The 27,671-nt window shown below is 39.3% G+C and overlaps 2 protein-coding genes across 3 annotated transcripts; one reads left to right on the top strand and one right to left on the bottom strand.

The window, feature by feature from the left end:
• Positions 7,644 to 11,854, top strand: LOC109842233 (formin-like protein 8). Its single transcript, XM_020411134.1, has 2 exons — positions 7,644 to 9,164; positions 9,946 to 11,854. Exons 1-2 carry the CDS (start codon positions 8,167 to 8,169, stop codon positions 11,285 to 11,287), a joined length of 2,340 nt encoding a protein of 779 aa, XP_020266723.1. The 5' UTR covers positions 7,644 to 8,166; the 3' UTR covers positions 11,288 to 11,854.
• LOC109840336 (rac-like GTP-binding protein 3) lies at positions 12,187 to 26,932 on the bottom strand. Of its 2 annotated transcripts, XM_020408941.1 has the most exons (8): positions 26,644 to 26,925; positions 26,462 to 26,549; positions 26,270 to 26,379; positions 26,127 to 26,190; positions 13,866 to 13,930; positions 13,720 to 13,785; positions 13,374 to 13,474; positions 12,187 to 12,597 (listed from the first exon to the last, which is right to left on the bottom strand). In XM_020408941.1, exons 1-8 carry the CDS (start codon positions 26,746 to 26,748, stop codon positions 12,558 to 12,560), a joined length of 639 nt encoding a protein of 212 aa, XP_020264530.1. In that variant the 5' UTR covers positions 26,749 to 26,925; the 3' UTR covers positions 12,187 to 12,557. The 2 variants fall into 2 exon arrangements, with proteins under 2 accessions (XP_020264530.1, XP_020264531.1); XM_020408942.1 differs by lacking the exon at positions 12,187 to 12,597 and having other exon boundaries at positions 13,397 to 13,493; positions 26,644 to 26,932.

Genomic DNA, 27,671 nt, shown 5'->3' with positions numbered 1-27,671 from the left:
ATCTCAGCAAAAACCCCCAAAACAAAATGACCAAAAACCCCCAACAAACAGCTCAGAGAAAGAGCCGTTAAAAGACAACGGCTATATTGTCGGTCGACCGAAAATCCCGTCGGTCGACCGATGAGAGCAAAAACACGAAGAAAACGTTCTGGACCATCGTCGGTCGACCGGAAATTCTGTCGGTCGACCGATATGAGCTCTCGGTCGACCGGACCGGTCGACCGAAAATATCATCATTTTACAAAATAGTCCAAAACATGAAAACCTGAAAATTGATATTTTGATATTTTGACTTAAACAACATTTTGAAACCTTATGAAATGATTGTATAGACTTGATAAAAGATATAACATGTTGTTATGAAGTCTATAATCTAGAAATACAATATTTTCATAAATTTGCATATTCTATGCAATATATTCAAAACACTAAATATGATTTCATTAAATATAAGCTTGTTAAAGGTGAAATCATATATAGGCATATAAACATGAAACAAAATAGTATTTTCCAATTCTATTCATTTGTTTCATAGTAAAACTTGAAAACTATCAAACCAAAACATATATGTATATATATAACTATATATATACAAAAACCAAAACGTGTATGTGTGTATATGATTGAGCTTAAAGTACTAACACACATAATATAAATTCCTAAACTAAATTACCCAAGCAATGATCTTGATCTTCAATAAGCTTGACTTGGTAATCTCGCGGATGAAGCTTGAACTTGGATCTTGAACTTTGAATAGCAAGGCTTCACCAACATTCCGTCAACCTCCTTTGGATATGATCGTTGAAGCTCTATTCCATCCATCCTCCAACAACGTTGTTTGTCTACAATACATAGGAATACACAAATACTAGACAAACAACATTAGTGGTAAATTGTTTGTTAAACATCATCAAAACAAGAAGGCCAACACATTCTGTGATGTTGGTTGGGCTGATGATCTGGATACTCATTACTCCAATACTAGTAATTATGTATTTTTGGTCCTTCCCTTATCTCATGGTGACAGTGTTTCTTGCTGTAGCACTGAAGTAGAATATGGAGTAATTGTTGGAAATTAAGGTTAAATCTGGAATGAAGCAAGGAATTAGATGTGCTGTAATTTTAAGCTTTTTTAGTTAACTGCTGTGCGTTATAAAAATGTTGTGCTTAAAGCAATATTTGGCCTACTCCGGTGCAAGGATCTCAATGCCAAACTGCTTCCAGGAACAGCAGTACAGTACTCTGGTGTGCACCAACCCAGTACTGTCAAGATCTCCTCGATCTATAAGACCTTTCGGTCAAGGCAAAGATCTCCTCGATCTCAGAACCTTTCGGTTCAAAAACCTTTCGGTTTAAGGAAAGTTCATGTGGGCACAAGTTCCTGCAGCACCAACACAACAGCAACAACGTCGGGATCGACGTTCGTATTCCAGCACGCGACGTTCGTGTTCCACGTACGCGAGAGGATTTTCAACTTCCGACCAAGAGCTGCCCAAGGGCGCTATTTATAGGCCTCTAAGGCCAGCTCAAGAGTCACTAGCAATTAATGTGACCGTTACAATTCTTAATGACAATTAAGATTGTAACATCAATGCATTAAATTGCTCTTAATGCTGTTGTAACTGTTGCAGCATTAACTCCTGAATACGAGGCAATCAATGGACGCGTTGCTACGGAAACACGAGGGTCACGTCTCAACAAATCAGACGAACCTTGTTTAACAAACGAATGTCGTCAAACAGGCGAACCTCGTATGACAGACGAACCTCGTCGAACGAGCGAACATAGTCAAACAGGCGAACCTCGTATAACATGCGAACCTCGTTGATCGAGCGAACCTCATCAAACAGGCGAACCTCGTATGATAGACGAACCTCGTCAACAAGCGAACCTCGTATGACAGACGAACCTCGTCGAACGAACGAACATCGTCAAATAGGCGAACCTCGTATGATAGACGAACGTCGTCGAACGAACGAACATCATCAAACTACGAGAATGCTAGGGTCACCCTCGTGCGAATACGTAGCTCGCCCGCAGCCTGCGAAGCAGCCTGTGAGGCAACCTTCGTGGCGCCAAACAGCGCCATCTCGCCCTGATGCATCCGTGTGAAGTGCGAAGTGCAAAGTGCGCCTAACAAAGCGCCACTTAGCACCTCAGCCCGATTAGCCCCGATCCTCGGCCCATTGGCCCACGGCCCCACGACACACGACCCACTAGAACTTATGAGGGATTAATTCAAATAAAACACTTCTCGGCTTGCCGTTGGCAAGCCTCGAACAAGAGACCTTTTGAAATACCAAAACTTTAACTTTCCACTAGGCTACAAAGCATTTATGAAAAGTACTTGTAGTTAATATATATATAGTTTGAAAACTCATTTTGGAAAGCTATTTTTTGACCAAAAAATCCAACACATGTTTCACATCCTTTAATGTGAGGGTCTTCCCTGAAGAAAGAGTCAGCACCACAGTCCCAGTTCTAAGAACAAGAACCACAGAACGATCAGCCATTGATACGTTCTCTTTGGCAGCAACATAGGAAGTGAACAAATCTCTGTTGGAACAGACATGACAGGTAGCACCTGTATCTAACCACCAACCAAAGACTTTGCTGGGAGTTGTCACCTGAAAGAGCATAGCCACACAATTATCAATTTGATTAACATTGTGTGTTGTTCCCTTCTTTGGTGCTTTGCAGTCCTTGGCAAAATGCCCTTGCTTCCCACAGTTGAAGCATTTGCCGCTCTTCTTGAAATCTTTCTTCTGTACATTCAGGTTCTTCGGATTATGATTCTTATTTTTGTTAAAAGATTTCTTTTTCTTAGAAGAATTGGTACCCTTCTCAGAGTTAGTTGCCACCATGTTAGCAGACGCCTTCTGCTTAGCTAGGAGCTCATTCTTTGTGCGAGTTCGAATCTCATCCTCGATCCAAATAAACCTCTTCAAATCAGACAGAGTCACCTGTCTTTTCCTTCTTCGAATGTCCGTGGAGAACGACATCCAAGATGGAGGAAGCTTGTTGACAATTGCACCAGAAATGAAGATTTGACAAAGACTGATCTTTTCATCATTCAGCTTCATAACAAACTTTTCGAGTTCTTTAACTTGAGGCAAAACCTCAGTGTCATCTTCAAACTTGAAGTCCAGAAATTTGTCAATAAGGTGAGACTTGGAAAACTTCTCCTCATCCTTGTATTGCTCCTCCAGAGCATTCCAGATTTCCTTTGCAGATGGCTTGTTGGTGTAAGTATCTGCCAGATGATCAGCCAGACAGTTAAGGAGATAACTCCTGCAGAAATGATCATCTTTATCCCAAGAGTCTGAACTTCAGACTCCGAGTCTTCTTCAAAGTCAGGTTTCTCCTCAGAAACCACATAGTAGATTTTTAGGAGTTGCATCCCAAAAATCACTTTTCGACGCCATGCGTTGAAATTAGATCTATCAAAGTTTTCTAACTTGAGACAGTCCTCTCCAAGAGTCTTCGCAGGATCCATTAGTAGATCAGAAATATTGCTTTAAGATTGTTAGAAATTAAGGTTAAATCTGGAATGAAGCAAGGAATTAGATGTGCTGTAATTTTAAACTTTTTCAGTTAACTGCTGTGCGTTATAAAAACGTTGTGCTTAAAGCAATATTTGGCCTACTCCGATGCAAGGATCCCAATGCCAAACTGCTTCCAGGAACAGCAGTACAGTACTCTGGTGTGTACCAACCCAGTACTGTCAAGATCTCCTCGATCTATAAGACCTTTCGATTAAGGCAAAGATCTCCTCGATCTCAGAATCTTTCGGTTCAAAAACCTTTCGGTTTAAGGCAAGTTCATGTGGGCACAAGTTCCTGCAGCAGCAGCACAACAGCAACAACGTCGGGATCGACGTTCGTATTCCAGCACGCGACGTTCGTGTTCCACATACGCGAGAGGATTTTCAACTTCCGACCAAGAGCTGCCCAAGGACGCTATTTATAGGCCTCTAAGGCCAGCTCAAGAGTCACTAGCAATTAATGTGACCATTACAATTCTTAATGACAATTAAGATTGTAACATCAATACATTAAATTGCTCTTAATGCTGTTGTAACTGCTGCAGCATTAACTCCTGAATACGAGGCAATCAATGGACGCGTTGCTACGGAAACGCGAGGGTCACATCTCAACAAATCAGACGAACCTCGTTTGACAAACGAATAATGTCAAACAGGCGAACCTCGTATGACAGACGAACATCATCAAACGAGCGAACATAGTCAAACAGGCGAACCTCGTTGATCGAGCGAACCTCGTCAAACAGGCGAACCTCGTATGACAGACGAACCTCGTCAACAAGCGAACCTCGTATGACAGACGAACCTCGTCGAACAAACGAATATCGTCAAACAGGCAAACCTCGTATGACAGACGAACGTCGTCGAACGAACGAACATTGTCAAACTACGAGAATGCTAGGGTCACCCTCGTGCGAATACGTAGCTCGCCCGCATGCTTCGTGGCAGCCAACGTGGCGCCAAACAGCGCCCGAATACGTAGCTCGCCCGCATGCTTCGTGGCAGCCAACGTGGCGCCAAACAGCGCCACCTCGCCCCGATGCATCTGTGTGAAGTGCAAAGTACGCCTAATAAAGCGCCACTTAGCGCCTCAGCCCGATTAGCCCCGATCCCCGGCCCATTGGTCCACGGCCCCACGACCCACGACTCATGACTCACTAGAACTTATGAGAGATTAATTCAAATAAAACACTTCTCGGCTTGCCGTTAGCAAGCCTCAAACAAGGGACCTTTTGAAATACCAAAACTTTAACTTTCCACTATGCTACAAAGCATTTATGAAAAGTACTTGTAGTTAATATATATATAGTTTGAAAACTCATTTTGGAAAGCTATTTTTTGACCAAAAAATCCAATAGTAATGGCCAACATGGCTACTGTAATCATTGCATCGTTTGTTACATAGTATGGGTGTAGATGTGCCTTATGACATTCCTTTATATTGTGACAACCAAAGTGCAATTCATATAGCCAACAATTTTGCGTTTCATAATTGAACAAAACACATTGAGATCGATTGACATGTGGTTCATCAAGAACATGAAGCCCATCGAATCTCTCTACCATACATTCCTTCAAAAGAAGTGGCTAATTTATTTACAAAAGCTAGCGCAATTTCAATTCAAGTTTTTCTTACCCAAACTCTCGATTTTAGATCCACGGTGAATTTTGAAGGAGGTTGTTAAATATAGTAATTGATCAAGCTAGTATGACATTATATATTTGCAATTGTTTTATTGTCTTCTTTGTTACCTTTCTTGTTAGGTCTCCCAATTTGTATACAACATTGTTCATCATCGATGAGAGTTATTTTTCTCCTCAATTTCCTGTTTTGACAAAAATGCTCCATACTCTAACGATCACGTACATCATACGCGTCAAAGATCTAGGTTGATGTAATTAATAACAGCTATGTTATTGTCACTTTTTTTCAAGGCTTACATCGTCACTTCTCAATTTAAGAATCATCAATAATTATAAGTTGAACAATACACCCCTAACAAATTTCCTCAACACGATTGAGAGGTGGATCACATATATTAACTGCATAACGTGCCATTTCTGCTCAAGTGACCTCAAGAAGACAAAAAAAATAAACGTAACAAAGCCAGAAAGTCATTACGCACGAGATTTACATTATATAGGAAGCGAAGAGCTTTACAATCAAAGTATCACTTTCACCAACGTTGTATTTTAAATGTGATGTATTACATTTCAGAGACTCTGGTCTCTTGCATTTTTTTAACTGCACCTTTTTGCCCTTTTTTGAATTCTTTCATATTACTTTTGAGTACTTAAGTAAAAATTAGGATATTTTAGTGCAAGTTTTAAAACTTTGGGAAAATTGTGTCGATGCCCCAAAAGTAGGGACTTCATGTAACCCAGCCCTTTGTATTTTGGCTCATATGATTTAGCATCAAAAGGTACCATTTAATATTTCAAAACCCCTCCACGTCAGCAGTACAAAAAAAGAGATTGTATTTTAGAAAAAAAATCGAAATTACCCCTCCACTTATCTTCTCCTGACGCCTGGTCCCCAAAATACATGGGAAGTCACGTCACATTAATGCGATCTGATGGAAAAATTGGAGGGAAATTTTCCGCCCTTTTTTAAACTATATTATGAGCAATAACTCATGTTAGTTCTAAGTTATTTAATTTTAGTTCTAACTTATTTTATGTTAGTTCTAACTTAGTTCTAATTCATGTTAGAGCTAACTTTAAGTAGAACTAATATGAATACATTAGGCTAGTTTGTTTAGTGGTAAAGCTTGGGAATTTGGAGAGGAGGTCAGGAGTTCAAACCCCTATAGCTACATTTGTACACTATGCAACTCTTCTTCATGTGCTCATGTTAGTTCTAGCCTCCTGCATGTTAGTTCCAACCCGCTACATGTTAGTTCTAGCTTTAATTCATCTTAGTCCTAGGTTCTTGGGCTCTTATGTTAGTTGGCTCATGTTAGTTCTATCCCGCTTCATGTTAGTTCTAGTCTCCTGCATGATAGTTCTAACCCGATGTATGTTAGTACTAGCTCTAATTCGCTTCATGTTAGTTCTAGCCTCCTGCATGATAGTTCTAACCCGATGCATGTTAGTTCTAGCTCTAATTCATCTTAATCCTAGGCTCTTGGGCTCTTATGTTAGTTCTAACTCACTGCATATTAGTTTTAGCCCGCTGCATGTTAGTTCTAGCTCTAATTCGTCTTAGTCTCAGGCTCTTGGGCTCTTATGTTAGTTCTAACCCTCTGCATGTTAGTTCTAGCCCGTTGTATGTTAGTTCTAGCTCTAATTCATCTTAGTTATAGGCTCTTGGGCTCTCATGTTAGTTCTATCCCGTTGCATGTTAGTTCTATCCCGCTGCATGTTAGTTCTAGCCTGCTGCATGTTAGTTCTAATCAGCTGCATGTTAGTTCTAGCTCTAATTCATCTTAGTCCTAGGTTCTTGGGCTCTTATGTTAGTTCTAGCCTGCTGCATGTTAGTTCTAACTTGTTGTATGTTAGTTCTAGCTCTAATTCATCTTAGTCTTAGGCTCTTGGGCTCTTATGTTAGTTCTAGTCCGCTGCATGTTAGTTCTAGCTCTAATTCATCTTAGTTATAGGCTCTTGGGCTCTCATGTTAGTTCTATCTCGTTGCATATTAGTTCTAGCTCGTTGCATATTAGTTCTAGTTCTAATTCATCTTAGTTCTAGGCTCTTGGGCTCTCGTGTTAGTTCTCACTCACTGCATGTTAGTTGCCTGCTACATGTTAGTTTTCGGGGTCCGCTACTTTGGGGCCTGAACACAAATACAGTGTGTATTTGGGCCTGAATCACATGGGTCAAAATACAAGGGGCTGGGTCAGATGAAATTCCTACCTTTGGGGTCTCGACACAATTTTCCCTAAAACTTTTGGTTTTATAAGTGTTACCAAATACAAGTGATGACATATAATTAGTGCAAAGTGCGAGAAACTATAGGATATTTAAGTGCAATTAAGCCATAAGGATATTTGATGGACTAATATAACATGGAATGATAAATTCAATCAAACTGAGCTACTCATATCATAAAAAGGAATTTGATCTGTGTTCTCAGCTCAAGGTGAAGCCCCTTGTATAAACCTAGCAGGTTTGAAAGAGGGAAGACATTTAAGCTTCAAACTTTGAATCAAGCTAATAGATTTGAGCCGTAGTAGGTCCATAACACATTAGAACAAATATTGACAAAGTTCAAAAAGGAATGGGGTCCCTGATCATTGGAGCCAACCGTTGAAAACTATGCCAGAATGGTTGACCTAAGTAAGCTCCAAAAATGGCCGACCTATACCAGATCACCTTCAACTGTCATTTACCAAAATACCCTTGTCCAGTTCGAGAGACAAGGAAGAAACAAGTCGGCGATAAATTCATTTTCTTTTGGAGACGAGCAAACCCACCGCAGCTGATGGGCTCAAGTCACAGGCTCCCTCCCTCTTATAACCACTCCTGCTCTTGAATCATTCAGCCAATGGGAACAAGTGTAATGGAACGACTCACCCTCTCCTCTCCTTCACCTAAAGCAACAAAAACAATAACAATAACAATTAACACCCCCTAAAATCTTCATCCTCCCTCCCTCTCCCTCTCTCTCTCTCTCTAGATCCATGGATTCAATTCTTCATCTGTGTCTTATTTCTCTTCTTCCACTTGTATCATCATCATCATCATCATCATCTCATCAAAGACACCTTCTTCAATCATCTTCACCCTCTCAAAACATTGAAACCTTCTTCCCTTCAATCCCTTCGCCGGCGTTCGTCGGCCAAACTCCTCCTCCTCCTCCTCCTCGACCACCTTTCTCCCGATTACCACCACCTACTTCAAACTCAAGCGACGGCGGCAAAGTAACCAAGGCTGTCGTCGCCACCGCTGCCTCCACCTTTGCCCTCTCCTTCCTTGTCTTCTTCATCTTCCACCGGCTCTCTCTAAAGAAACATCGACGACAGGCAAAGGTTTTTGACTCCCAGAGAAGCAGTTTAAATCAGCCTGCAGGGGGTAAAGGCATGATTGTGGACGAGAACGGACTCGACGTCCTCTACTGGCGCAACCTCGTGGGCGGCGATGATACTCCCAAGCGCTGCAAGCGCTGCAGCTGCATCCTCAACCAGCAGAAATCATTCGATCCTTCTCAGCTGAGTCTAGTTTCCGATGAGCAATATGATCGCAAAGCTCAGGAACTCCCTCTTCTTCCTTCAAACTCTATAAGCTCGTCTGAACATACATCAAAACCTTCTTCATCCAGATTAGCACCATGCGCGCCAGCCCTGCATCACCAGCAGCCGCCACCGTCCACACCCCGCCGCCAAAATCACCACCTCCTCCACCCCACCGAATGCCAAGAGAAAAACACTGGGGCCTCCACGTATGCACCGATGCACCACGGCCGCCGCCAGCAAGAACTCGGCCGCCACAGTGCGGCAGTCGCGTGCCTCGTGGAGGCCGCGGGTGCATCTAGGCGCGGCTCGTTCATGCCCCCGCCGCCGTCGCAGGCAGAGGGCGGAAGAAGCCGGGCAAAGCTGAAACCGTTGCACTGGGATAAGGTTACGCCTCACAATCCAGAGCATTCAATGGTGTGGGATAAAATCAGTGATGGTTCATTCAGGTCAGTTATTGATCTCAATTAATCTCTTCTGCCTCTTGTTTCATGAGATGTTGATAAATGCTGCTCTGTTTGAAAACCCGAGTGCACTAACGGCGCGTTCGTGCAAAAATTTATTTTGAAATTAATGTTGATGAGCAAATTCAACTTGTTTGGTTCAGCTATATGATTTCATCAAGGTACTCAACTGACTGGGTCTTTAGAGGTTGAAGTATGAAATAAATTGATTTATCTTCTCTAAGATGATTCATGAATTTGAGTTTAGATATGAGACATCTCACCAACTAATGAATTTTAAAATCTTATATAAGACTTAAAATCAGAGAAATAGAATATTAGTGATCTTTCTATAAAGATGTTAGATGCAAAATTTCACCTACGTCCTTCATTCCATAATTAAACTCAATAAGGGAACTCTTCTCGCCTTCTAAATTTTTGGGGGCTTCCTCTATAGATGTCAACAGCCTCTAGGCTCAATAGTCCTAATTAATCTTATATACTTGTTCTAATCATCATAAGGAAACAGAATGTCTCAATTTTCTTTTTCAAATTATCTAATAAAGAGCAACAACAATTCTTTTCAAATTGTTGGTCCATCAGTGTTCAATTGGATGTACGATAAAGAGCCTCACACAGCTTAGTTCTGTCACTAGATGGACTACAAACATCTAACCGCAACAATTTTCCCTATTTATTACCATTATATTTTTCACTTCTTGTTGTTATTCTTCTTGTTCAAAGACTTCCTTGATTTATAGTGTTTATCCGTGTCCTTGTACTGCAGGATTGACGATGAACTCATGGACACACTCTTTGGCTATGGATCTACAAACCAAAACAACCCGAACTCAAACAAGACTCCCTCAAACCCCTTCACTTCACCATCGACCTCATCTAACACCCCAACCCAAATCTGTCTCCTCGACCCTCGTAAATCCCAGAACATCGCCATTGTCATCCGATCGCTAGGAATCAGTCGTCAAGAGATCCTTGATGCCCTCTTTAATGGCCGAGACCTCAGCCACGACGCCTTAGAAAAGCTCTCTAGAATTGCCCTGACCAAAGAAGAAGAGACCATGATCCGGGAGTTCTCTGGCAACCCTACCAGGCTCGCAGACGCTGAGTCTTTCCTCTACCACCTAACTAAAGCAGTTCCCTCCCCTTTCGCTCGCATTGATGCAATGTTGTTCAAATTTAACTACGATATGGAGATTCTACATATCAAAAAGTCCATTCAGGCTCTCGAGCTAGCCTGCAGGGAGCTCAAGTCTCATGGTCTATTCTTGAAACTATTAGAAGCCATTTTAAAAGCAGGAAACAGAATGAATGCGGGCACGGCTAGAGGAAATGCCAAGGCATTCAACCTGGCTGCGCTCTGTAAACTTTCGGATGTGAAGAGCACGGATGGAAAAACGACGCTCCTCCATTTTGTGGTGGAGGAAGTCGTTCGATCAGAAGGCAAGCGCTTGGTTATCAACCGTAATCATAGCCTCAGACGTAGCGGGAGCAGTAGCAGCAACAACAGCGGTAATCTTGCCAATTCTGCTGGACAGTTGAAGACAACGAGGGAAGAGAAGGAGAGAGAGTACATAAAGCTAGGACTTCCGGTAGTCGGAGGTCTGAGCGAAGAGTTAGCTAACGTAAAGAAAGCTGCAGCAGTAGACTATGAAGGCCTAGCGTCCTCTTGTTCCTCAATCGGAACAAGAATAAGTGAAATCCGACAGTTTTTCAGTAAAGGCAATGGTGGGGACGCGTTCTTGAGGGAGATGAAAGGGTTCTTAGAGGCATCAGAGGAGGAGCTCAGGGTTGTGGTAGAGGAACAGGTACGAGCAATGGAGCTCGTGAAGAGGACAACAGAGTATTATCAGCCAGGGGGTTCAAGGGATAGGAACGCACAACCCCTTCAGCTGTTTGTGATTGTTAGAGATTTCATCGTGATGTTCGATAGGGTTTGTGTAGATATCACGAGGAACATGCAGAAGAGGCCATTGGCAGGCAGGAGCTCGCCACAGAAGAAAGCAGAGACCGAGAAGAGGGCGGCAGCGATGTTCCCAAATTTACCTCCTCGCTTCATGTCGGAAAACTCTAGGTCCTCCTCCGACAGTGATTCAGAAGACGGGTTTTGAACACCGGGGGCGGGGTAAAGCTACAGTTTTTTTTCGTTTAGCAGATAAAAAGATGTTAAGCCAAGGCAAGAAGCCAAATTCTTCAAAAGAGGATAACACGTTTGGATACGTGATATAAATACAAAGATTTGTAAAAAAAAAATATTTTTTTTAATTCAACCGGGTTTCTGTTCATTTGCAAATTGGTTTGGGTTTTTGGTTTTGTGTTGGCACTTGGCAATCGTCGCTTGCACGGCAACTGTTGTTTGTATACTTCCGATTGTTTGGTAGTTTATGGCGTTTATAGTTTGCGAACACATGTTTGAAGATTACGGTTGCAGGAAGTGGTCAAATTTGACAGGTCAGGGGACTACATGTTTTTGTTGGAGGACTTTGTTGAGCGTCATCGATGGCACCTTCGCAAGGGGAAGACCGAAGACCTCAGTAGTCAGCTTCTCTAAGCTGCTTTAAAAAAATAGTGGAAAATGTTTCCAGGGGCGGCTGAAATGAAACAGACTATAAATTGGTTTCTCACTGCATAATGATCAAAACGCTTAAATTCAAAAAAAAAGGTTAAAAACTACTAGGGCTCAAATCATTCACTTTGGTCTCCGAAGAATATTTCAGAAACACGCGATTTTGAGCGTAGTTCGAAAAAGCACAAAATCTGCTGACAGCATATATCTAGATTAACATGCATTAAAGGAAGGGATTTATCAATCATATTCCCTTGTTAGCTACTCTCATGTTTCATTAATAAGAATAACCAAACAACCCAACAGCGCGTCACGTATTGGGTATTCGGCTAAAGGGTATATTTTGTTGACCCTAAGTACAAACTGGGTATATTTAAAGTGGGATGCGGTGACAACAGGGCTTATTTTTTTGGCCAGAGCAAAATGAGTAGACAAATATTCTTATGAGAACTAATAGACAATAATACAATCATATCAGAAAAATGGTACATGTCGAGGATAAGCAGGATTTTGAAGCTGAGGAGGCTTCTAATTAACTTACTTCTTTACAAATCCAAGTTAAATATGATGACTATTACAAATGTTGTATGCCCTGATTAATCATCAAGTTAATCAATCCCTGCCTGTACTTTTCCCCCTGGACAAACTGATTCATTCATTTTCAAATGTAACAAATATAAAGGAAAACAGCCATCAAAACATAATACACAAAACCAAGCCACTTGAACTCAAACCTGAGGAAATATGGGCTATTAATCGAGCATGAAAGGCTGTAAGGGAAATCTACAATGCGGAATTCCGCAACTGCCGAACCTTCATTTAAGGCAAACAAGTTTCCTCCCACAGAGGATATTCCTGAAATTGCAAGTGATTCCGTTAATTCTTTTACAAAGAAATGCAAAGGTCATAATTCATAAATCTCGAAGCGATTACATACTTCCAGAGAATGTGGCCCTTTAACAAATTGAAAGGAGAGTAAGTTTTAACCTGCCCTAGGATCTAGGATAAGTAAATTCTTGTCTCCCTAATAAAAACAAGCATATCACTAATTCTATAATCACTAGGACAGTAGGACCACCAGAAAAGTGTAGATAACATAATATTAAAAAATATATATATGTGTGTGTGTGATTTCTTCCTAAATATGTCCAGAGTCTGAAACAAGGTAGACTGATGATTCAACTATTGGAGAATTGTGCCATATGCTGGAGAGGGAGAGAAACAAAAGGTTAAAGCATATTTCTGCCGCCTCTTTTTGGAGGGAAAGCAGGTGCGTGCGTGTATGTGTTTGGGCGTGCATAAGCGTGTGTGTGTTGTCTGTGTAAAAATAAAAGCACAGAGGTAGTAAGTTCAGTTTTGTGATATTAGATGGGTCTATCTACAGTTAACCCTAAAACTTATGAAGATGTCCTATACATAAATGCAAGAGAAAACTAAAGGTCAAGTTTTGAGGGTAATATTGGCATGTTAAATAATGTTACTAGCCTTCTGCTAATAATGTATGATACGAACACATATTATGCATCTCAAAAACATAGCATTTTGGACAAGAAGTCAAGCATGATAATAACACAACATACGTTAAAAGTAATGGACGTAAGAGTGGTAGTAAAAAGGAAAAGTTTACTGACAACATAGAACATCCACGTTTTGGTTTTTTCTTCTTCTCCTTCTGCTTTGATGGAGGTTGAATAACTACCTTGATAGCAGCATCAAAAACTGCCTTAACATTCTGCAAAATAGTAAAATTTCTAAAATTGCATCATTAAGAAATTCTGATGATTGAAAATAAGAGTCAACAAATCAAGAACCATATTAAATGAAATAATGCTTCTTTAAATGAATTAGCAAAAAGTCAAAAACTATATTCTAAGCCTTGTCACATGTTCCAAACCAACATTGATCATTTTTTAAAATGTGTGCGTGGTAGATAAAAATTTCTTATAACTTACAACATATTAAATATTTGGAACCTACCTGCTGAGTTTTTGAACTGCATTCTATGTAATATGCAGCACCGATCTGCTTGCGGAGCTCTTCTCCCTGGAAACCATGACAACCTCAGTATAAACTATTAACCTGACTGTAGCTAGCACAGCACCCTACTTGAGTAGATACAAAACCTGTGCAGTAGTAACAGGAACCAAGCCAGGATGATCTGACAAATAATGCTTATCTTCACGAAGATCTGCAGATTCCGCACTATTTTAAGTCACGAATTCATAAACTAGAATAAAATAAATGAATATGTCATCCATGTAAGACAAACATCGATTCAAAAGTAACTGAACTACTTTGGTGTTGGGTCCAATAATTCTTCCAATAGGAATGTCCCCCAACCTGCAAAGACTCGAGACAAATAAAACCAGCTAAGAACTCAAATATCTCCCACGACCTGTCAACACTTGGTAGGACCAACCCATTTATCTAAGAATGCTCTTCGTTTGTTATCAGATTAATCTTCATAATTAGTTTTCCATGTTGGGAAATTAGCCTTGTATTTCAGTCCTAAAAGACAACAGAAGAGTCGGAAACAAAGCAGAAAGCGAAACAAGGCAAAACGGCAAGCAGCAGCAGCGAAACCAGGTTTAGGGTTAGATGAATCAAGCCAAGGAGAGTTGCATATTGCAAAAAGTAGATAGAACTAAGGGGGAAATCTAGAGTTTGTGAGAGATCTTTTGGTGAGGATCGATCTAGATCACAAAAATCGATTACCTTGTAATCTTTGAGTGTGTTTGGCAACTTTAAAATAGAATAGGGCTAGACTAGTTTTATGTTAACTATGTTGAAGTTGAACGATGTAAGGGTTGATTCATAAAAGAACTAGTTTAGGGGCTAAATTTTGAACTAGAAATAACTAGTTCAAATTGGGTCCAACTTTTGCCAAACTAAAAACAAGATATTAGACCAAAGATGTACCATGTAAAACAAGTTTTGTGAAGTTGTCAAGCACACCCTTTAAAATGAAAGAAGACTCAATTATCTCCCTGTGGACGCAGGTAATTGTTAAACCATGTGAATCCCTTGTTTTTGTCTCCTAATCTTATTTTTATGCAGTATATTGCTATTCTCTTTAGTTTGAATAGACTTTCTTAAGAGTCTTCACATCGCCCGGTGAAGACTAGTCTAAGGAGGAGGAGATCTAATCAGGGTGTTCGGTGACGATTCCGTAGGCTACGCTTCCGCATAGATCACTGATTGTGCGCAACAATCAGTGTCAGGTTAGGGGTAGCATGCGCCAACATTCCATTACATCATTCTTACTAGTGCATTAAGATCTCAAGGCCCAACATGTTTAAGGAGGTAAAAAATGTAAGCCCAACATGTTTAAGAAGGTAAAAAAATGTAACTTACAAGACCGTTAGGTTTTGAGTACTAAAATAAAGTTATAACCATTTTTAGGATGTAATTTATATTAGGGAAAAATGCTTCCAGCCCCCCAAAACACAAGAAAACGTGCTTCCCACCCCCCAAGACTTTTTTAACGCCCTCAAAACCCCCAAATTCGTAATAACTATGCACTGAGCCCCCAAAACACAAAACCTAAGAATTTTACACAGTTAAAGACTATAATACCTTTTATCTTTCTTATGGGCATTGATCACCTCCTCCCCCCTCCAGTGCTTCTCCCTGATGTCCCTGTCCCCGATCGTCGTCGTCCCCTGCGACGTCTGCGAGCTCAAGTCCGACGAGCGCGGGCTCTACCTCATCCACCTCCTCCCTCCTCACTGCGCCAACCACATCGCCGCCGGCTCCCTCGACCACGCCAACAGCTGCCTCGGCGAGATCACTGACGGCGAGGTCGTGGAGCTCGCCGGAGATCTCGTTGGAGGCGAGAGAAAGGACCCTGAACTCGGCAGAGGAGGGGAGAGAGGAGAGGAGGGAACCGTTGAGGAGGTTGGCGGAGAGGTCGAGGTGGCAGAGATGAAGTAGGAGGAAGAGGTCGGAGGGGAGGGAGCCGAGGAGGCGGGTGCCAGGCAAATGAATTCTTTATAAGTAGGAGGAAGAGGTCGGAGGGGAGGGAGCCGAGGAGGCGGGTGCCAGGCAAATGAATTCTTTATCAAAGAACTACCACAGCTAGCAAAACAGTATGAAGAAGAAGGAGAAGAAGTCCTCGAAGCTAGCGGCAGCAGAGGAGGTCCTCTCCCAACGCATCCGTCGACCTCTTTAGGGGCAAGAGGATTTCCGAGCTGAGAAGCTCGACGGATTCGCGGGGGGAGCTGATCAAGGAGAAACACCGTCGGGAATCGGAACTGGTCCCGACGATTCTGATCAAGCGAGCAGCGACGCCCAGATCATCGTAGGCTACCATCTCGACAGTGTTCACCAGCTCTTCTTCTTTGACGTCAGCAACGTGGCCTCGATTGATTACGCATGCTAGCTATTTAATTAATTAAAATCTTGTAATATATATTCTGCTGGTGATCTGTACTGCTAGCTAGTTGGTTAACTAATCTCTTGGATAGTTATTATATTATAATGCCCGCGTCCATAGAGATTGAGAGACTAGTAACTGTAGGTTGCATTTAGTGATAATGTACGTTGCATTAACTTATATCGCATGCAATATATTTAGTTGCAGCTCTTTAATTAAGTGGTTGTTAAGGTTATACGCGTTGGTTGTTAAGCTTACAAGTTGCTTCTTAAGGTTACGCGTTGATTGTTAAGGTTACGGTTTAGTTGTTAAGGTTAAGCGTTGGTTGTTAAGGTTATACACGTTGTTTGTTAAGGTTACGGATTGCTTGTTAAGATTACGCGTTAGTTGTTAAGGTTACGGGTTGGTTGTTAAGGTTACAATTAACCTTAATAACTAATCTGTAACCTTAACAATCAACGCGTAACTTTAACAAGCAACCTGTAACCTTAACAACCAACGCGTATAACTTTAACAACCAATGAGTAACATTAACAAGCAATCCATAACCTTAACAACCAACATGTAAAATCGCATGACTTTTGAAAATTTCATGAAAATTAAAGGTAAAATACTATTACAAAATCCAGCTCACTCCAACCACCTAAAACAAATGTATACATCATCGTAGAAGTTCAAAAAATTGTAATTGCTTTTTATTTTTATGAATTATTATAGTAGAAGTCCAAAAAATTAAAGCTTTTTTTATTTCCTTCTTTTTTTCAGTTTTATGAAGGTTTTACGGGTTGATTATGAAGGTTACAGGTTTGATTGTTAAGATTACACGTCGATTGTGAATGTTACACATTGATTTTTAAGGTTACACGTTGGTTGTTAAGCTTAACATTACCAACCAACGCGTATAACCTTAACAACCAACGCTTAACCTTAACAACCAACCCGTAACCTTAACAATCAGCGTGTAACCTTAACAAGCAACTCGTAACTTTAACAACCAACGCGTAACCTTAACAAGCAACCCGTAATCTTAACAAACAACCCGTAACCTTAACAACCAATGCGTAACCTTAACAAGCAACCCGTAACATTAACAATTTACGTGTATAACCTTAACAACCAACGTTTAACCTTAAAAAAACAATCATAACCTTAACAATCAACGCGTAACCTTAAGAAAAAACTCGTAAGCTTAACAACCAACGTGTATAACATTAACAACCACTTAATTAAAGAGCTGCAACTGGATATATTGATGCGATATAAGTTAATGCAACGTACATTGTCACTAAATGCAACCTACAGTTACTAGTCTCTCAATCTCTATGGACGCGAGCATTATAATATAATAACGATCCAAGAGATTAGTTAACCAACTAGCTAGCAGTATAGAGCACCAGCAGAATATATATTACAAGATTTATAATTAATCAAACAGCTAGCATGCATAATCAATCAAGCTAGGCCACGTTGCTGACGTCAAAGAAGAAGAGATGGTGAACGCTATCGAGATGGTAGCCGACGATGATCTGGGCGTCGCTGCACGCTTGATCAGAACCGTTGGGACCGGCTCCGATTCCCGGTGGTGTTTCTCCTTGATCAGCTCCCCTCGCGAATCCGTCGAGCTTCTTGGCGTTGCTCAGCTCGGAAATCCTCTTGCCCCTGAAGAGGTCGACAGACTTGAGGTTGCGTTGGGAGAGGACCTCCTCCGCTACCGTTAGCTTATAGGACTTCTTCTCCTTCTTCTTCATGTTGTTTTTGCTAACTGTGGTAGTTCTTCTGATAAAGAATTCATTTTCCTGGCACCCGCCTCCTCGACTCCCTCCCCTCCGACCTCTTACTCCTACTTCACCTCTGCCACCTCGACCTCTCCGCCAACCTCCTCAACGGCTCCCTCCTCTCCTCTCTCCCCTCCTCCGCCGAGCTCAGGATCTTTTCTCTCGCCTCCAACGAGATCTCTGGCGAGCTCCGCGACCTCGCCATCAGCGATCTCGCCAAGGCAGCCGTTGGCGTGGTCGAGGGAGCCGGCAACGATGTGGTTGACGCAGTGAGGAGGGAGGAGGTGGATGAGGTAGAGCCTGCGCTCGTCGGACTTGAGCTCGCGGACGCCGCAGGGAACGACGACGGTCGGGGATAGGGACATCAGGGAGAAGCACTGGAGGGGGGAGTGGGGAGGAGGTGATCAATGCCCATAAAAGAGATAAAGGGTATGATAGTCTTTAACTGTGTAAAATTCTTGGGCTTTGTGTTTTGGGGGCTCAGTGCATAGTTATTACGAATTTGAAAGTTTTAAGGGCGTTGAAAAAGTCTTGGGGGTGGGAAACGCGTTTTCTTGTGTTTTGGGGTTTGAAAGCATTTTTCCCTTTATATTACCCAAACATAGCATTAAGGGCGTATAGTAACATCTTGTACAAAAATCTTGTGGACATAACTCTTGTGTTGGAGTTATAACTTAAAACTTGGGTTTGTAAAGGAAAAAAGAAAAACTTTAGTCTCACATTAGAAAAGAGATGGGAAGATAAGCTCTTTATAAGCCTTCCCTTTCTCTTCTATGCCTAGAAGAAAATAAAGGTTATGCTCCACACCACACGCGCACGCGCCGGCCACACGACCTGCGGACACGAATGCAGCTCCGGATTAATGGGTTCTTAATCTGCTATATTTTTATTTTTGAACAATTAAAATGTAATATTTATTTTTGAACAATTAAAATGTGATAAACATTTTGTAACGGTTAGGATTAAATATTTTGTAACTGCTATAATTAAAATACCACGGATTTATGGATCTAAATGACAGAAAACGGCTAACATTAATACATTAATGGGCGAGTAATTAAAACGTGTTAATTGCGGGATTTATGAATAACGGCTGTTTTAACCCTATAAAAGGACCTAAACCCAAAGAGTTTTACACAGTGTGAAAAACACAAAATTTCTTCTTCTCTGCTCTATATTTGCTATTATATTCTGCTGGTTCTCTGAAAGTCTAGAAGAGTTCGCAAAACCTTCTTGAAGCTCGTGCCGACGAGAAGGATGTCGCCTGACCGAGGGTCGTTGTATCTCCAGGAACTTTTGTCGCGTAGCTCTGTACGAGAGGGGATAATTAGATTCTTGGGACAGTGCTTACACGCCTCGACCATCAGGCCGTATTTCTAACCCTCATTTCTTTTCGTTTGAATTATTTCTTACATCTGTGTTACAATATTAATTCATTATTATCTGAAAATTATTAACTGTATTTCATACTAATTATTGTCTAAACAGCTTATATTCCCAACAATCCAAGAATCTAATTGTGCTGTTTAGAATAGTATCATGATTAGCATTCTGCTTTTTATGTTAATGTTGTCTGCAATTCTTAAAAACGAAATGTTACACTACATGATAATTCTGTTGAATGAATGTTTTATATATTTATGTTGCATTATAATAACAAAACTATTCATTCATCATCAGATTATGGCTACAAGTGAAATTATGTCTGCTAAACCAGAGAAGTTTGATGGGAACAATTTCCGTCGTTGGCAAAACCAAATGAGATTTTGGTTAACAACTCTACATCTAATAACAGCCATAAAACCAGACAACTTATCTTCATCTAGACCAGTTACTAGGTAATCTTTCTCATCTTCCTCCACGGATTCCATTCCTATCCCGAGAACACCTCAAGAAATAGAATATCATTGTCTACACAGAATCTTAGGAGCTTTATCTGATAGGTTATATGATATATTATACTATCACTAATGCTAAATTTCTGTGGGAAACACTAGAGAAAAAGTATGGTTTAGATGATATGGGAATTAAAAGATTTAAAACTTCTGATTTTAACAAATTTAAAATGGTAAACTCTAAACCAATGAATGAGCAAATTCATGAATTTGAACATATAGTTCACCAATTAAAAGTGAATGGATCTATCTTAGATGAAACGTTTCAGATAGCCTGTCTTATAGACAAACTTCCCGAGTCCTGATCAGACTTTGCCAAAAACCTTAACAATACCCTAGGAGATCTTACACTAGAGCAAGTGTTGAATTCCATTAGAATTGAAGAGCAACATAGACTCGGGGAGAAAAATATGACAAAATTCGAACCCAAAGTAAATAATGTTAAAACCAAACCCTTTCCTCAACACAAGAAACGTCCCTTCCACCAAAATCAAAATAAAACATTTAAGAAGAAATCCTTTCATCAAAATAAGAACCATGTCCACTTTCAAAAGAAGAAAGGAGCTGAACGTCGAGCCTGTTTCGTTTGTGGACGAACCAACCACCTTGCTAAGGACTGCTTTTACAAGAAGACAGAACCACCCAAGCCTAGAAAGAGAGGACCTCCACCTAATAAGTCACAAGTAAACATGGTGACTTCCAGTTCACCTGAGACTGCTTTCAGGTCTGTTCTCTTCACCCCTGAAGTAAACATGACCTTTCAAGCAAATGATTGGTGGATTGACACTGAAGCTAATATTCACGTTTGCTCTAATCAATCTTTGTTTTCCACCTATCAGGTCTCAAGTAGAGGAACTGTGATAATGAGAAATAATAATGTGGCTCCCATATCTGGAATAGGTCGGATCAACCTAAAGCTGACTTCGGATAAGACTTCGATCCTGTAGGATGTCCATCATGTACCAGATATTAGGAGAAATCTAACTAGCGGATCTTTATTAGTGCAACAAGGCTACAAACTTGTTTTTGAATCAAATAAAGTTGTAATAACTAAGGGATTTAACTTCATTGGTAAAGGTTTTTTATGTGATGGTCTTTTTAAATTGAATGTTAAGAATTCTACTCTTGCATCTCTTATAGCTTTGAATATCGAACCTTCTATCAATTGGCATCAAAGATTAGGACATGTGAATTATAATTCAATTAAAAGATTGATGCATCTCAATATAATTCCAAAGCTTAATATAAAAGATGATGAAAAATGTGAAATATGTGTAGAAGCCAAACATCCTAAGAAACCATTTAAAACTATTGATAGAGATTCTGAGATATTAGAACTCATCCATAGTGATGTTTGTGATTCAGGAAGAACAACTAGAGGAGGTAACAAATATTTTATAACTTTTATAAACGATTGCTCTAAATATTGTTACCTCTACTTAATTAAGACCAAAGATGAAGTCATAAATAAATTTAAATATATAAAGCAGAAGTTGAAAATCAGTTGGATAGGAAAATTAAAATACTAAGATCAGATAGAGGTGGTGAGTACACTTCTAATGAATTAAAACAATTTTATGAAGAGAATGAAATTATTCATGAAATAATTGCTCCATATACACCCCAATCTAATGGAGTAGCTAAGAGAAAGAATAGAACACTAATGGACATGATAAACTCAATGTTAATTAATTCTGGTGTGCTAGAAAATTTGTGGGGAGAAGCTCTCATGACTGCCTGTCATATACTAAATAGAATTCCATTCAATAAATTTGATAAAACCCCTTACACAATTTAAAAGAATAGAAACCCTAATTTGGATCACCTGAAAGTGTGGGGGTGCTTAGCAAAAGTTAAAATACCTGAGAATAAGAGAAAGAAGATTGGACCTAAAACTGTAGATTGAATTTTTATTGGCTATGCTTCTGATAGTAATGCAAATAGATTTTTAATAATCAACTCTGATATTAATGAGATAGCCAAAAACACCATAATTGAAGTTAGGGATGCATATTACTTTGAAAGTATTTTTCCTTACAAGACCAGAGTAAACAACACAGGCCCTACCTCTAGTAATTCAGATTCTAGTTCTAACCAAGGTGATACTAGTTCTAAACAAATTAGACCACTAGAAAGTCCAGAGGAGCCTAGGAGAAGTAAAAGAACTAGAATAGAAAAGGTCCATGAAGATTTCTATGCATTACTTGTAGAAGATTCTCCAATTATATTTGAAGATGCAACGAAATCAGTAGATGCTCCATTTTAAAAGAAAGCTATAAATAATGAGATGCAATCTATAGTTCAAAATCATACTTGGGAACTAACTGATCTTCCTTCAGGTTGTAAAACTATAGGATGTACATGAGTATTTAAGAAGAAACTCAGACCAGATGGAACAATAGATAAATATAAGACCAGCTTAGTAGCTAAAAGATATACCCAAAAATCTGGTATTGATTATTTTGATGTCAATTCTCCAGTAGCTAGGATTACTACCATTAGAGTTCTTATAGCTCTAGCATCTATTCATAAATTAATAATACATCAAATGGATGTTAAAACTACATTCTTAAATGAAGATTTAGATGAAGAAATCTATATGGATCAACCTAAGGGATTTATAGCTTCTGGATAAGAAAAGAAAGTATGCAAACTTATTAGATCACTATATGGTCTCAAACAAGCTCCAAAACAATGACACATGAAATTTGATGAAATTATACTATCTTATGGATTTGAAATTAATCAAACAGATGAGTGTGTATATTATAAAATAGATAATAACAACAAAATTATGATATTATGCTTATATGTTGATGATATTCTTATTTTTGGTTCTGACATACAAATCATAAATGATATCAAACATTTTTTATCACAAAATTTTGACATGAAAGATTTAGGTCAAGCTGATTTAATTCTTAATCTTAACACTAAAATCTTGAAGAATGAGAATGGATATATGCTGTCACAATCACATTATATAGAGAAAATTCTCAAGAACTAAAATCTTGAAGAATGAGAATGGATATATGCTGTCACAATCACATTATATAGAGAAAATTCTCAAGAACTTTTATGATCCAAACTGTAAACCTGTTTCTACTCCATATGATCCTAATGTACATCTAAAAAAAATACAGGTTATCCTCAATTACAAAGAGAATATGCACAAATAATTGGATCATTAGGATTCCTAACAAACTACACAAGACCTGACATTGCTTATGCAGTAAATAGACTTAGTAGATATACATCAAATCCTGATAAGAGTCATTAGGATGCTCTAGAAAGAGTTTTGAGATACCTAAAAGGAACTATGAATTATGGTTTACACTATAAAGGTTATCCATCTGTACTAGAAGGTTATTCAGATGCAAATTGGATTAGTGACTCAGTAGATATAAAATCCACCACAGGATTTGTGTTCCTTTTAGGAGGAGGAGCTTTTTAGGAGGAGGAGCTGTTTCATGGAAATCTACTAAACAAACTGTAATGGCTAGAAGTACAATGGAATCAGAAATGATAGTCCTTGATACTACTAGTATAGAAGCTGAATGGTTGAAAGATTTACTAACTAAAATTCCACTAATCCAAAAATCATTACCAGCTATTTCTATTCATTGTGATTGCAGGTCAGCGATTGACAAATGCCATCAAGAGAATGCAGATGTGAAAATGAATCGACACTTGAAAGTGCGACACAAATCCTTGAGATATAAGATGAAAAATCATATAATAGCCTTAGACTTTGTAAGATCAGAGAAAAATCTTGCAGATCACTTAACTAAAGGCTTATCTAGGACAGTGATCCTAGAATCATTGAGGGGGATGGGGTTAAGCCCATAAGAAAAATTACTGTAGTGGCAATCCAACCTCGCAGAGGTTCAATGGGTAGAAACAAACTGAATGAGTGATTAATTGTGAGGAGCACTGAATTTATTTGCTCCCATCCCTAGGGTGATCAGTGCTCATAAAAAGCAAGTGAAAGATTGAGTCTAACTCTTAATGAATCCAAGACCCATGAGGCAGGATGCTTACTTGCTCGCATCCCTTATTAGGATTCACATATATGTGTAGTTGTGAGGCCGCGACTATGGGATCAATGCTGCTCACTAGTAACACACATGAAAGATACATGCGCAAGGCCGATAATAGCGCAACCCGCTTAGAATTCTTCAAAACTGTACTATATGTGCTTTTTGTAGAAATCCGATAAATGGGACTGGTTCAAGGCGAAGTCCACCAAGCTCTCACGGATCTATACAATTGTCACTAAGTGAAGGTTCAAACCGAAACGTACCTCCACCTATTACATAGTATAAGGGAAACAGCAATCTTACTTATTTGTTTTTATTCTACTTTTATTTCTGAATTATTTTAAATTTTAAGTTATGTGGGTGATTGTTGGAGTTGTAACTTAAAACTTGGGTTTGTAGAGGAAAAGAGGAAAACTTTAGTCCCACATTGGAAAAAAGATGGAAAGATAGGCTCTTTATAAGCATTCCCTTTCTTTTCTATGCCTAGAAGAAAATAAAGGTTATGCTCCACACCACACACGCGCGCGCCGGTCGGGCCGGGCTCGGGCTCGGGTCGGGTGGCGCTCGCACACGACCTGCGGACACGAATGCAGCTCCGGATTAATGGGTTCTTAATCTGCTATATTTTTATTTTTGAACAATTAAAATGTAATATTTATTTTTAAACAATTAAAATGCGATAAACATTTTGTAACGGTTAGGATTAAATATTTTGTAACTACTATAATTAAAATACCGCGGATTTATGGATCTAAATGACAGAAAACAGCTAACATTAATACATTAATGGGCGAGTAATTAAAACGTGTTAATTGCGGGATTTATGAATAACGACTGTTTTAACCCTATAAAAGAACCTAAACCCAAAGAGTTTTACACAGTGTGAAAAACACAAAACTTCTTCTCTGCTCTATACTTGCTATTATATTCTGCTGGTTCCCTGAAAGTCTAGAAGAGTTCGCAAAGCCTTCTTGAAGCTCGTGCCGACGAGAAGGAGGTCGCCTGACCGAGGGTCGTATCTCCAGAAACTTTTGCCGCGTAGCCCTGTACGAGAGGGGGCAATTAGATTCTTAGGACAGTGCTTGCACGCCTCGACCATCAGGCCGTGTAGCCCTGTACGAGAGGGGGCAATTAGATTCTTAGGACAGTGCTTGCACGCCTCGACCATCAGGCCGTATTTCTAACCCTCATTTCTTTTCGTTTGAATTATTTCTTACATCTGTGTTATAATATTAATTCATTATTATCTGAAAATTATTAACTGTATTTCATGCTAATTATTGTCTAAACAACTTATATTCCTAACATCTTGATATTTGATGAATATACAAGGAAATAAAGATATTGATCATAAATAATTCCCATGTTTTGCTAAGAGTTGGTAATGATTAAACCTATTGAAATAAGATCAAACAAAAGAGTTATGGACTGGAAAGTGAATTTTCCTAGATTAAGTTGGGACAAAAGAATAATTTGAACTAGAATAGAAGGATAAATATTATTTTATAACTTCAAGGGACTTGATATATAAATGTTGTTGCAGGGAGAGAAGAATAATCGTTAACTCTTTGGTGCCTTTTTTTAATATAAGATTGACTTACAACTTCTATTTGGTTTTTCCTAAGTTACACGGATGTAGGTATAGGTGCAGGGGGGAAATTCGTAAGGCGTAGGGTACGGGGACACAATTATATACACACACATATAATATCAATAATAAAAACCCAACAACATTTTTATGATTTATTAGGCTAAATTCCACCATTAAAAAGCACATAAAAGTTTAAAGGAAAGAAGATCGAAGTTAGAGTTCTATACCATAGAATCATGTGCTTCATGAACAGATGCTTTTAGTAGTGAGCAATACTAAGACAAAGTTGTAGAGCAATCTCAAATTACGAGGTCAACAAAAGAGGTAGAAAAATCATTCTTCACCCTCTATAAATAAACCAACATTTTTTTCCTACTTGAAGTAACAAACTCAATGGCGTATCTTACTTAATTCAGTTTTTCCCCGTTCCTTTCTCAACCTTAATCTAGTAAATGCACTTGCTAATCAGCTATTGTTTCATCTTTTCCAAAGGGGATCCCACCCTCGGCCTTTTTATCTAACAAATGCATTCCTTCGGGAGGAGGAAATTTTTCTTTGCACATATTATCTCTATAATTACTAAGTTTCGGAGAAAGCAGAACCCAATGAGGAATAAAGGATAATATACCAATAATTTGCCTACCAAGAATCAACCTTTCATACAACAGCACAATGATTATCTTATCTAAGATGTGCATGCCAACTTACCCAATTTAGTACCCGCAAGCACCACAGGAACTCTGGGTGCATAATGCTGAAGCTCTGGAATCCACTACACATTATCAACAAAAATATTCATCAATACCCACTACATAAACCAAAGTTTCACAACTATATAACCCAATCTCTACCTTTTTAAGCACATTCTCATAGCTCGCCCGGCTAACCAAAGAGAAGGCCAGCACGAAAACATCGGCACCTCGATAGCTCAATGGCCTCAACCTATTATAGTCCTCTTGCCCTAAAACATTAAAAAATACCACCAAAATAATCAAAATTCCAAGCACAACAAACCCTAAATCCCTAAAATTCAAGATTTTTACCAGCTGTGTCCCAAAGCCCCAAATTCACAGTGGTTCCTTCAACAACCACATTGGCACTGAAGTTATCAAACACAGTTGGTATATAATCCTAAAAAAACATATACCCACAAATAAATTTACTGAGAAAAATCCAACGAAAAAACAAATTAGAGAACACCCAGAAAAATTTCAGAGTGGCTCACAGTTGGGAACTTGTTGCTTGTGTAGCAAATGAGCATGCAAGTTTTGCCAACGGCGCCGTCGCCGACGGTGACGCATTTAATGAACCTCGAAGCGCTTGATGACATTGTTTTCTCTCTGTAAAGAAGAAAGAATGAGAAGGGGAAAGTTGAGGAGAGAGAAAGGAGAAGAGGGTTTGATGCGGGTTTTGCTTTATTGTTAGCTCACATGATTTGTATCTCTCAGTTGGGGCTTAGCTCTATGCAGTTAATGAGTTGGCAAAATACATTAGAAAAATGTGTCGGGGACCTAAAAATAAAGGACCCCGAGTCTCGTGTCCTCATAATACACTGTTTATAAACAGTATATCATGGGACATGAAAGCGATACTTTACTTGTGAATAGTATATCATGAGATAGGGACGCGACACCTTACCTGTCTCACTCAAGATCCCCTATTTTGAGGTCCATGTAGCAGCACTCAATACATTATGTTTTTTTCTATCATGTTTAATTTCTCTCTCTACAATTATGAGTAAGGCAGTAATCCTTCCTTTTTATTCTATGTTTGGGAGCTCACTAAAGAAAACGAATGAAGGGTAAGGAAAGAAAGAAAATATGTTTCTTCCCCTCCTTTACTTCCCAATTTAGGGTGTGAGATTTTAGTCTAAATTTTCTTCACTTCCCCCTCTACTCTCTCAATAAAACTCCCAAACAATGTTAAATTCAAATTTCTCTTCCTCACTTTTCTACCTTCTATCCAAAAACAGCATTAGATATATATAAATGGTGAGAGAGAAGGGAGGAGGAGGATGGGAGAGTGCGACCCGTCAGTGGTTTGTGGGTAAAGAGATAAAAGTATTAAATGCAAGTGGAGGTGGGTGAATTTTAATCTTTTTAAATATTTTTTTTTTAAGAAAGGGTTTGTCTTGTGTTTGAAGAATCCTTTACTTGGAAAGGAAGGTCTAGTTGTTTTTTGGATCTCTTTTTCCACTTTCATTCACATTTTGATCTTTTTTCTCCAAATAAAAAATAAAAAAAGCTGCCCCTT

This window comes from Asparagus officinalis, chromosome 5, assembly GCF_001876935.1.
Source record: "Asparagus officinalis chromosome 5, Aspof.V1, whole genome shotgun sequence".
NCBI classification, from domain to species: Eukaryota; Viridiplantae; Streptophyta; class Magnoliopsida; order Asparagales; family Asparagaceae; genus Asparagus; species Asparagus officinalis.
Note: the sequence above shows the minus strand (reverse complement) of the source record. Positions and strands in the feature narration are given on the sequence as shown.